General features: G+C 42.3%; 1 protein-coding gene across 1 annotated transcript; it reads left to right on the forward strand.

The window, feature by feature from the left end:
- Positions 1-1,882: 1,882 nt before the first annotated feature.
- LOC117696077 (preferentially expressed antigen in melanoma-like protein 7) lies at positions 1,883-4,108 on the forward strand. The gene is given in 3 exon segments (XM_034486669.1): positions 1,883-2,208; positions 2,671-3,261; positions 3,541-4,108. Coding segments are annotated over 3 exon segments (1,485 nt in total).
- Positions 4,109-11,933: the final 7,825 nt, after the last annotated feature.

Below are 11,933 nucleotides of genomic sequence, written 5' to 3' on the forward strand. Positions count from 1 at the left end.
TGTCATAGGCCTAAGCTTTTGTTTGGAAGAGTGTGGGTTTGTTTGACTTTGCATCTGGAAAGTCATGGAATGCCTTAAGTGGGGCTTAATGGGCTGTCCTAGTAGGAATATGGAAGAGTTGGTTGTTGAGAGTGATTTGAACTGTGCAGACCTGCCATAAGAGGTTTCAGTGGAGAAGAATTTTAGTATGTGGCCTAGTGATCATTTTTGTGGTATTTTGGTGAAGAATGTGGCTGCCTTTTGCCCTTGTCTGAAGAGTCTGCCTGAGGCTAAGGCTAAGGTGAAGAGAATCAGATTAATTGCATTGACAAAGGAAGTCTCAGCAAAGGCCAGCATAGACTTTGTCCTCTGGCTTACTATCACAAAGAGCATTTTTATCAATTATAGCAAGCTTAGAAAGGAAAACCACAAAATATATAGTTTAGGTAATAATAAAGGGGCACCAGGACATGGAATAGAATTTAATCCTGTGCTTAGGAGATTAAGAGAAAGTGGTGATCTCAGAGCAAGATCCCACCCAGCTAAACTTATTTTTTGTGTTTGCAGTCAAACAAGGAGTAGTTTGGACTTTAACCTGGAAAGAAATATAATCTAGAAATGGAGGGCACATGTGTAATCCAGATTTTGAGGCTGGAAGACACACTCTTTTGATCCAGATCTTTAGGCATAGTGACCATTAAAAAACTAGGCCCAGGCATTGTGGTATATATCTTTAATTCCAGGAGACAAACCCAGCCATATTCAAACCACCACAAACCTTACTACCAAACCATTTCCTATCATATGTTATTTGAAATCTACTACTCAGGAGAAGCATGAAAGTATAATATGTAGCTTAACTTTCCCCAGAATCCTCCTTACTCCTCCTCCAAAATGCTGATATTAGAGGCTCCTACTACCACACCTGGCATCTATGCAGTATTTTACAAGCAAAGTGCACTAGCCAGGTGTTGCTAAAACAGAGTATTTTAATCCTCCCAGTGACAGTTAGGACCATGGCGAGGGGGTGCAAGCCTAGGCTACAAAATGAGTTCCATTCAGGTTTTGAACTGTGCCCAATTTCACTGTAGCCTCCACTCTAGGCAACAACATATTTTAAAAAGGAAACAAATCTAGATGGTTTTCCTAAAGTCATTCTTTTCCTAGACCTCAATGAACATGGGAAATCCCCTTCCTTGTAGCCCCCTACACTGGCTTCTCCACCTCAGACTCACAGTCTTTCTGGATGCTCTCATTCAGTCATGGCTGCTTTGAGGACCCATGAGGTTTGGCTTTACATTTCAGACAGAGTCTGTCAGACACTTAGGCACCTTTTTTTTCCCTTCCTTCCTGCCTTCCTGCCTTCCTTCCTTCCTTTCTACATTTCTTCCTTTAGTTTTTAGTTTTCCATACAAGGTTTCTTTGTATATCATTAGTTGTCCTAGAACTAGCTCTGTAGACTAAGCTGGCCTCAAACTAACAGAGATCTCCTTGCCTCTGCCTTCTGAGTGCTTAGAATAAAGGTATGTGCTACCACTACACAATGGCAATCCATTCCTTGAGGAACTTGAAATATGATCAGTGCATGCTTTGTCACATAAAAGATGCTGATCAGACTGCTTGCCCCTGACCAACCTTTTCAAAAGGGAATAAGATTCAGAGGAGCAAGGACAAGTGGTTGTTACCTCATGTGCCAATGGTTAGTTTGTGCACTGCTGCAGATTCTTGTGAGAGACCCTATATGCAGAGAGTGATAAGGGTTTGGCTTTGTGACCACCAGATCTTACAACAGGACATGCTGAGTTCCACACTGTGGCCAAAGCAGGGACTCTGGCACTTTGGTGATTCCTTGGTACAGGGATTTACAGATTCCCAAGACATATCTTGAAAACTGGATTTCTGAATGCTTCAACAGGTCCATTCTGACTAAAGATTCATCAAGATGAGCTTCCAGGTCCCACCCACACTCCAGAGCTTGGCAGTACAGAGCTTGTTGAAGAATGAAGCCTTGGCCATGTCTGCTCTGCAGAAGCTGCCGAGAGTGTTCTTCCCACCACTCTTCAAGGCAGCCTTCATTGGCAGACACACAAAGATACTGAAGGCAATGGTGGCAGCCTGGCCCTTTCCCTGCCTCCCTGTGGAGGCACTGATGAAATTCCATGACATGATGATATTGCAAGCTGTGCTGGATGGTGTAGACATGCAGCTGATAGGAAATTTTCACCCAAGGTAAGTAATAACCATGTAATGCCAAAAGGCTTATATTTATGTGTAGGGAGGAGGACATCTGGGTTCATGAAGAATAAGGGTCAAAGGTGTATCAGAGGCTTCTGTTGGCATCATCTTAAAGAGTCCTGGACAGCTGTTGAGTCCTTGTATCAAATGTCCATTAAGTATGCAGTACACCTTGGAACCCATGTAGCTACATGACCCTGTATCTCTACCAAGTAATAGACATAGGAACAGCAGAAGTCCAGAGTAACAAATGGAGGAAGCAGGGCAGATCTCCAAATGCAGTTAAGGCCCTTGCCCAGCAGGCTTGAGTTGCTATATGGAGACCCAGCACTGGAAACTTAAATCTGTAGAGGACAGACAGACAGAGTAGAAAAGCTAGCAGCTAACAAGAAAGTTGTCTAGAAAAAGCTGGCTAATGGCTAATCCTCCTTACACTTCTACCTGTTTTACCCACAGAAGACAGAAGCTTCAAGTGCTAGACCTTAGGAATGTGCACCATGACTTCTGGGATGTTTCAGCTGGACCAGTTGATGGAGACCGCTCAGCAGAGACTGTGTGTGAAAAGCAAATACCAACACGCCCTCATCGATATGCACTGAGGCAACGTCTGAAGGTGGTCACTGACCTTCACCTTGAGTTTGATCTGAATGAATACCAAACTTATCTATTGCAGTGGGCACAGGAGAGAAGAGGTTGCCTGCACCTGTGCTGTGTGAAGATGCAGATAAGGGGATTGTCTATGTCCACAGTCAAGAAGGTCTTCAAGATTTTCCAGCCAGAGTGCATTGAGGAGTTAGAACTGAATACAGGGTGGACTCTGTCCACATTGGCAGGCTTTGCACCTTGCCTGGGTCAGATGAAACATCTTCGTAAACTCCTTCTAACAGTAGTCCATGAGAATCTCTTTAATTTTCTAATTACGTCAACAGACACACAGGAGAAGAGAGTCACCAAGTTCATTTCTCAGTTCTCCAAATTCAACTGTCTTCAGCATCTCAATATGATTGGTGTCTACTTTCTTGAGGACCGCCTGGATGAATTGCTTCGGTAAGGAAGAAGGAAGAGCTCTTTTTGATTCTACAGCAAACGTTCCTTGTTTCCCATATAGATGAGTGGCCATTGTAGATTTAGCAATAATGATCAAGTCTTATCATGATGGCCACTGTTAACAACCTAGAATGGTGTGACCTGAGTGGAAGATACCAACAGGCTGCACTGGATGCTCACTGCCATCCCACAGGGACACTGACCCCAGATATGTGGTTTCCCCTGCTCTAGGTTAGCCCTGTCACTCTATGCCAAACTGATCCCATTGTCTCTCTTCAGGTGTCTGAAAACCCCATTGGAGTTCCTGTCCATTACTCTCTGCAAGTTCTCACAATCAGACTTGGAGTCCTTTGCCCAGTGTCAGAGCCTCCATCATCTCAAACATCTGCATTTAGCAGGCATCATTTTGTGTGATCTGAGTCTTGTGCCTCTCAGAATTCTCCTAGAAAAAGTCGCAGACACTCTGAAGACCCTGCAATTAGAACATTGTAGAATGACAGACTCTCAGCTCAGTGCACTTTTCCCTGCCCTGAGTCAGTGCTCTCAGCTCATTGAGTTCAACTTCTATGACAATGACATCTCCATGGCTGTCCTAAGGAACTTTCTGCATCACACAGCCAACCTAAAGCAGCTGAATGTCGAGTTTTACCCTGCCCCTCTGGAATGCTATGAAACTGGTTCTGTCATCAGAGCAGAGACATTTTTCCAGCTTTCTTCTGAGCTTATGAACACACTTTGTACTTTAAGGCAGCCCCAGTTTGTCTCCTTTGCCTCTCAGATATGCCTTCAGTGTTCATGGCGCTGTATCTATAACATGGAGACCAGACTTTGCCATTGTTGGCAGTAAATAGGAGAAGGTTGCTTTTGGTTACTAAGAAATGAAACTCTAGGGACAAGTCTATGACCAAGGGGCTCCTGAACACATGTCTTCTTATATTATTCAATGTGTTGGAAACAAATAGGCTGACTTTGACATCTAGAGAGTGGAAATATGAGGAGAAAAAACTAATGGAATCATACAGCTGTGCATTTCAATATGTGGATCTGTCCAAGACTAGATGTTCAACCAGTCACTTCTGTATTTAATTCTCAAATGGACTATAATTGTATTAAATCAGTAATCATGGTTAGTTAAATAAATACATAAGTAAATAAATAAATTAATTAATACCTGTTATTAAAACTCTAGGTGGAGGTGGCTCAGTAGATAACAGCACTGCCTTCTCCTACCAGACACCTGAGTGTGATTCCTGACATCCACCAGGCATCTCACAGCCATCTGTAAATATAGTTCCAGAGGCTCTGTCTCTGATATGCTCTCTGGCCTCCTCAAGAACTAGACAAATGCTTGGTACACAAATATAGCATGCTGACATAATCCTCATACAAATTAATTAAATAACAAAAACAAGAAGAGGAACCTTGTAGACTTGTAATAGGTCAGGGTAATATCCCTGATAAATCCCAGTGTTCTTTTGTGTTGAGAACTGCATTGGCCCACGTTTGGGCTCCAAAAAAATGTTGGGGCCTAGGCTGCCCCACTTTGGGTGGCCTAAAATGTTGTGGCCCTCTCCACTCTGCGCTTGGCAGCCAGTGTATCCCAGCCCAAGCGGCCTCTCTGGTCCCCGAGGGTCAGAGTTCAGCATGAGAGAGAGTGAGAATGGACTCGAAGAATGGAGACCAGACAGAGTGTGTTTCAATCCCGTTTATTCTTCAGTCTCTCTTCCTAGTCCAAGTCCCAAGTCTTGAGTTCCTAGTTCCTAGTTCCTAGTTGTACTCCTCCTAGTTCCTAGTTGTACTCAATCTGTTCTCTTCCGAGTGTCTAATGTCTACTCCTACTCCTAGTGTCTGAATCTCTGTTACTCCAAATTGTTCTCTGCCTTTTATATGTCTCACTTCTGAGCCATGCATTTAGGTCACGCCTTTAAGTCATGCCCTTGGTTCTTCTCTCTAAATCTGATCTCTAAGTCACACCTTTAATCTCACACACCTTTAATCTCACACACCCAAGGAAAGTCCTAGGTATCGAAAGCAAGATGTTATCACAGTATGCTCAGCTGTTGTAGGCTATTGTAATCCAAGTCTCATGTCAGGGTATATGGCTCAAGATGGCTGCAAAGCTGATAGCCGCTTTCTGCTAAAAGTCTGCTCGCAACACTTTTGGTCTTGTTTTTTTTTTTTTTTTTTTTTTTTTTTTTTTTTTTTTTTTTGCAATGGGTATGTTACAATGTGTATTAATCATTACTAAGCAGTGTGTGGTGTTCTGTTCTTAGAGGAATTTTCCTTATGCAGACAGGTTCAACAGGTGCTGCCTTTTCCATCTCTATAATATTTTAGAAGCCAGTTTTCAGAAGAAGGCATTTGAAAGTTAACCCTGGAGTTTGAGATGGCTCATCAGTAGAGAGTACTGAGGACCTATGTGTCATTCCCAGCACCCACATGGCAATTGCTAACTGTAACTCCACTTCCAGGGACCTGATCTCCTCTTTTGGCCTCAACTGGCAATACACAGCCAACATGTATTCACACAGACACACCTTCACATGAATGAAAATAAAAATAGTTTAAAAGGAAATGAGTATGTGTAGCCAAGACTGCTCAACATGCAAAGGAACCCATAGCCAAGCTTACCAATCTGAGTTTGATCCATGCATGAGACCCACATGATGGAAGGGGAACACTGACTCCCAAAATTGAACTTTTACTTCCATGAGTCTGCAATGGTGCTATGTAAAGTGCAGGCATCCACATAAAAATATATGGTAGTAGTCCCAGCATTGTAGGTGAATGCTGAGTTCCATATAACATGAGAAACTCTGCAGCACCTCCTCCTCACTAATAATGTGAACAAAAGTAAAAAACGTGAACTGAAGAGGTCCTAAAAGATAGCTCAGCAGTTACAAAGCACATGATGTTCATGCAGGGAGCCTTGGTTCAGAGAAGGCATCTGTGCTATAATGGAGACCCTTTCCTAAGACAGGACATTAAACAGAGGTCTGGGGAGGTCACCTGAAAGAGACCAGTGTGTGGGGGGCCAGGCAACGATGCAAAGAAACAGGGCTTGTCTATGGGCTGATCAAACAGTAATTTTTAATTTTTAATTTTTAACACAGGAGTTATATACACAAAAAGGCAGGATGTGGGGACAGGGATGACACAGGAGTGTAGGTGTTCAGGGTTAGTACAGACATCTTCCAGAACAGTGTGTCAGCTGGATGAAGGTTCAGGGGACAGGACACTATGACTCTGCCTATGATTCATTTGTCCTAATCTAAGTTGGTACTGTCTACAAGGTCACATATCTACCAGGTCTATGACTAGAGCCTGGCAACTATCTACCAAAGCTGTTGTTTTACAATAGCTTCTAGCCATCTGTTCTAGTGTTTTTACCCAGAGACTTAAGACTTTGTGCTAGCAGGCATGCATGTTAGGCCTACTGCTGTCTTCAAGCATAATTTCAGGCTGATTCCAGGCCTTCAGTTTATAGACAGAGATGCCCCTGACAAAAGATGGTTTGACTGTGTTTGTGTTGATATTGTCTTCTGTTAATGGTGTTTTATGAATTGCTGCTGGGCCAGTGACCTTTAGATACCTTTTAGAAAATGGACATTTTTCTTCCACACATTATGATGGATGTTAAGACTGCAATTCTAACCTCATGTCTCTGTCTCTGTCTCTGTCTCTGTCTCTGTCTCTCTCTCTCTCTCTCTCTCTCTCTCTTTCTGTATGTGTGTGTGTTTATTGCATTGTGAGTATTGATTTATGCATGTCATGATGTTTATGTAGACACTAGAGGACATTTTTTGCACTTTGGTTCTCTTTTGCCACAGTAGGGATCAAACTCAAGTCCTTTGGATTTGTATGGTAAGGGCTTTCATCCACTCAGCCATCTCTACTGGCCATTTCTTATCATTTTGAACAGAAGTGTTGAAATAAATGAAAAATCAGAACAATGTGGAAGTTGACAAGTGTAGACAGATCATTATTTGTTGGGAGCTGACTTTTAGCAGAAAGCGGCTATCAGCTTTGCAGCCATCTCAAGCCATATACCCTGACATGAGACTTGTTTTTCTACAGCCTACAACAGCTGAAGCACACTGTGATATCCCACATATTTTGTTTTGCTGTTTACTGCCCCCAGCTGCAAGGTGCAAGTGGTATCCATGCCTGCAAGGCATGCGGTTCATGGGCTATCCATGCTATAGACACCTGCAAGGCTTATGTCATATCCACACCTGCAAGGCACGTGATAGTCACTCAACTACAAGGCACGTGGCAAAAGCCTATAAGTACCCTAGATTTCCCTTCAATAGAGAGAATACGGGAGACAATGAGAGAGACAATAAAGGAGACTTGAGACTTGATCAGAAGCCTCCTGTCTTGTCTCCATTCTTCTTGTCGTTTGCAACACATTCTCTCTTGCTAGACCCAGACCTTTGGAACAGAGCAGGCCATTACAATTATTGACTACCTAGTCAGTTTGAGGCCAGCCATGGATACATAAGACTCTGACTTAATAAAATAAAAAAGATTTTAGTACTCTAATACTTAAAGTTGTGAGCCTTTAAATTCATGACAAACCTATACATGAGAACAATATGGTGGACATGTCTTTCATTTCTGAACTTGAAGGTAGAAGCAAGATAATCTTTGATGTGAGGCCAGCTGTGTCTACATAGTGAATTCCAGTGCCACAGACTGAACCTCTTCTCAAACTAGAAAAATCTGCACATGAAACTTTAAAATCATCTCTATAGAATGACCAACAATGCATAAATTCCTGATTCAATTTGCTCAGCTCATGGGTGGCAGTGTTTCATGAAGATAAGTTTACTCACATATTGTTGGGAGCCGACTTTAGTAAAAAGCAGCTAGATCAACTTTGCAGCTATCTGGAACCATATACCCTGATGAAAGACTTGGTTGTCAAACGCCTATAACAGCTGAAGCACACTCTGATAAATATATTGTTTATCCCACATAGCTTGTTTTGCTGTTTAGTGACCTCAGCTGTATGGTGCACATGGTAAAGTGTTTTCACCTGTGTTCTCCTGCGTGTGTATATAAATACCTCAGAATTCTCTTCAAAGAAGAGACTTGATCACACCCTGTCTTGTCTCCATTCTTTGCGTCTCCTGCCCCTGCAGCCCCACTCTCTCTCTTGACCAGAGCACTTAGCCCCAAAGCATTGACACAGAGTAAAGGTTACCAACAACATATAAGACTGATTATTCAGCCCCAACATTTGAACACAAGTGGAATAACCTGATGTTATAAAATGGAGTCACTCCAAGGCTGAAAGATACATATTCTTTGAAACTACTAAACAGAAAAGGGCATAGATTGACCTCAAAAACATTCAAGTTAAGCTATAGCAAGTCAAGCATAGTGACACATGCCCACAATCCAAGTACATAGGAGGTAGAGGCAGGAGAATCAGGAGTTCAAGACCAGCCTGGACTACAGATTGAGACCATGTCTCAAAAAAAAAAAAAAAATAAGACCAAAATAATGACTTGAGTCAAGGACATGAAACCAACACTAGACCTATGAAGAACAAGGCCTGTTGGCAAAAGCCTGTAATCTGAGCTACTCAGTAATCCTCCAGCTACCCTGGAGGCTGAGGCAGCAGGATCACAGAGACATATGAAAAATTCTTTTAGAAACTCACTAGCACAAAGGATAACTTAATAGATTTTTTTTAAACAGGAGTTTATGTAGGCATAATGATGCATCCCTTTAATCCATAACTGGGGAGGCAGAGGCACATGGATCTGTGAGTTGGATGACAGCCTCGTCTATGTAGGGAATTTTAGGATGATCACTACCATGTGGCAAGAAAATGAATAGATTTCTTAGAATGGTTTACAGGCTTTGGTTCAGCTAATTCAACTATGGATTTCTACCAACTGAAATTCCAAGAGTCAGTTGTCATTCAGTCCATGAGGATAGATGTCTCAGGTGTTCAGTACATGCTGGAATCCCAAAGAAGTGCTTCTAATGCCAGTGAAGGTAAGGACTTGCTAGCAAGAACAAGCAGGCAAAGAGGAAGCCTCCCTTTTCTATACTCTTTATTTAGACTGCTTGAAGAAGGTGTTGCCCAGATTAAAGATGGATCTTTGTACTTATGCTTAGGCATAAATATTTGCAAACTCCTTTTAACAAGGCTTCTACCTTCTCCTCTAACACACCACCCAGAAGTAGTGGAAGAGAAAAGTTGTTAGGGTGTGGGGGAAGTAGAACTATTCAGCAATAATTCTTTGGCAGCAGTTCAGTTCCATAGCAAACTATGACTCAGCAGCTGCAGACCAGTCCTCTAGGCAGGCAGACAGCAGGCATGAACCAGCAGCTAAAGTCCAGTCTTTTTAGCAGGCAAAGACCAGGCATGAACTGGCAGTAATTCAATCCTGAAGAAGCCACCAGGCTCTAAGACCTGCCTGAGGTGAGGCTACTAAAACAGCAAGCTGCCTTCATGGGACCAAAATCTCTCCCACCTATGCCCAACAAGGCCATCCTCCCCTACATATACAGCTGGGGTCATGTGTCCCTCGCTATGTGCTCCTAGGCTGGTGGTTTAGACCCTGGGGAGCTCTGGCTGGTTGGTATTGTTGCTCTCCTCATGGGGCCACCAACCCTTTTGGCTCCTTCAGTCTTCTCTCTAACTTCTCCTTTGGGAACCCTTGATCAGATCAATGGTTAGCTGTGAGTATCTGCCTCTGGGTATATCAGACTCTGGAGGACCTCTAAGGAGACAGCCTTATCAGGCTGTTGTCAACATTCACTTCTTGTCATCCATAACAGCATCTATTTTTGGTAACTGCACATGGGATGAATACGCAGGTGGAATGGTCTGCATACAACCTCTCCTTTAGTTTCTGTCCCACACTTTGTCTCCGTATTTGCTCTTTTGGGTATTTTGATGCTCCTTCTAAGTAAGACCTAGGCATCCACACTTGTTCTTCCTTCTTCATGAGCTTCATGTGGTCTGTCAATTGAATCTTTGTTGTTTCAAACTTTTGGGCTAATATTCGCTTATCAGTGAGTAAATACCATGTGTGTTCTTTTGTGATTGGGTTACCTCACTCAGGATGATATTTTCTAGTTCCATCCATTTACCTAAGAATTTCTCGAATTCATTATTTTTAATAGCTGAGTAATATTCCACTGTGTAAATGTTCCACATTTTTTTGTATCCATTCCTCTGTTGAAGGGCATCTGAGTTCTTCCCGGCTTCTGGCTATTATAAATAAGGCTGCTATGAACATAGGGGAGCATATGTCTTTGTTATATGTTGGAGCATTTTCTGGGTATATGCCCAGGAGTGGTATACTTGGGACCTCAGGTAGTGCTATGTCCAATTTTCTGAGGAACCACCAGACTGACTTCAAGAGTGGTTGTACCAGCTTGCAACCCCACCAACAATGGAGGAGTGTTCCTCTTTCTCCACATCCTCACCAGCATCTACTATCAGCTGAATTTTTGATCTTAGCCATTCTGACTGGTGTGAGGTGGTATCTCAGGGTTGTTTTGATGTGCATTTCCCTGATGACTAAGGATGTTGAGCATTTCTTAAGGTGCTTCTCGACTATTCGTGTTTCCTCAGTTGAGAATTCTGTTTAGCTCTGTACCCCATTTTTAATGAGGTTATTTTGTTGTCTGGTGTCTAATTTCTTGAGTTCTTTGTATATATTCTATATTAGCCCTCTATCAGATCTAGGATTGGTAATGATCTTTTCCCAATTGATTGGTTATCATTTGTCTTATTGACAGTTTCCTTTGCCTTAAAAAAGCTTTGCAATTTGATGAGGTCCCATTTGTTGATTCTTGATCTTAGAGCATAAGCCATTGGTGTTCGGTTCAGGAACTTTTCCCCTGTGCCTAGGTATTCGAGTGTCTTCCCCCAACTTCTCTTCTATTAGTTTCAGTGTATCTGGTTTTATGTGAAGGTCCTTTATCCACTTGGAGTTGAGCTTTGTACAAGGGGATAAGAATGGATTAATTTGCATTCTTCTACATGCTGACATCCAGTTGAGCCAGCACCATTTGTTGAAAATGCTGTCCTTTTTCCACTGGATGGTTTTAGCACCTTTGTCAAAGATCAAGTGACCATAGGTGTTTGCGTTCATTTCTGGGTCTTCAATTCTATTCCATTGATCTTCCTGTCTGTCTCTGTGCCAATACCATGCAGTTTTTATCACTACTGCTCTGTAGTACAGTTTGAGTTTAGGGATGGTGATTCCCCCAGAAGTTCTTTTACTGTTGAGAATAGTTCTCACTATCCTAGGTTTTTTGTTATTCCAAATTAATTTGTAAATTGCTCTTTCTATCTCTATGAAGAATTAATTTGGAATTTTAATGGGGATTGCATTGCATCTATAGATTGCTTTTGGCAAGATGGCCATTTTTACTAAATTAATCCTGCCGATCAAGGAGCATGGAAGATCTTTTCATCTTCTGAGATCTTCTTCTATTTCTTTCTTCAGAGATTTGAAGTTCCAGTTGTGGTGAGAGAGTCACTAGGCAAGAATTGCCTCTTTCCATCTACAGACCTATTACTGTCCAGAAAAGGACACAGTTACAGAATAGTCGACTGATTATATCTGCCTAGACAGAGTAATCAGCCCTTAATAATTCTGCAGCACTAAGGTCTGTCAGATGGTCCTGGGCCAGAA

The sequence above is a fragment of the Arvicanthis niloticus genome, unplaced genomic scaffold, assembly GCF_011762505.2.
Source record: "Arvicanthis niloticus isolate mArvNil1 unplaced genomic scaffold, mArvNil1.pat.X S10, whole genome shotgun sequence".
Taxonomy (NCBI): Eukaryota; Metazoa; Chordata; class Mammalia; order Rodentia; family Muridae; genus Arvicanthis; species Arvicanthis niloticus.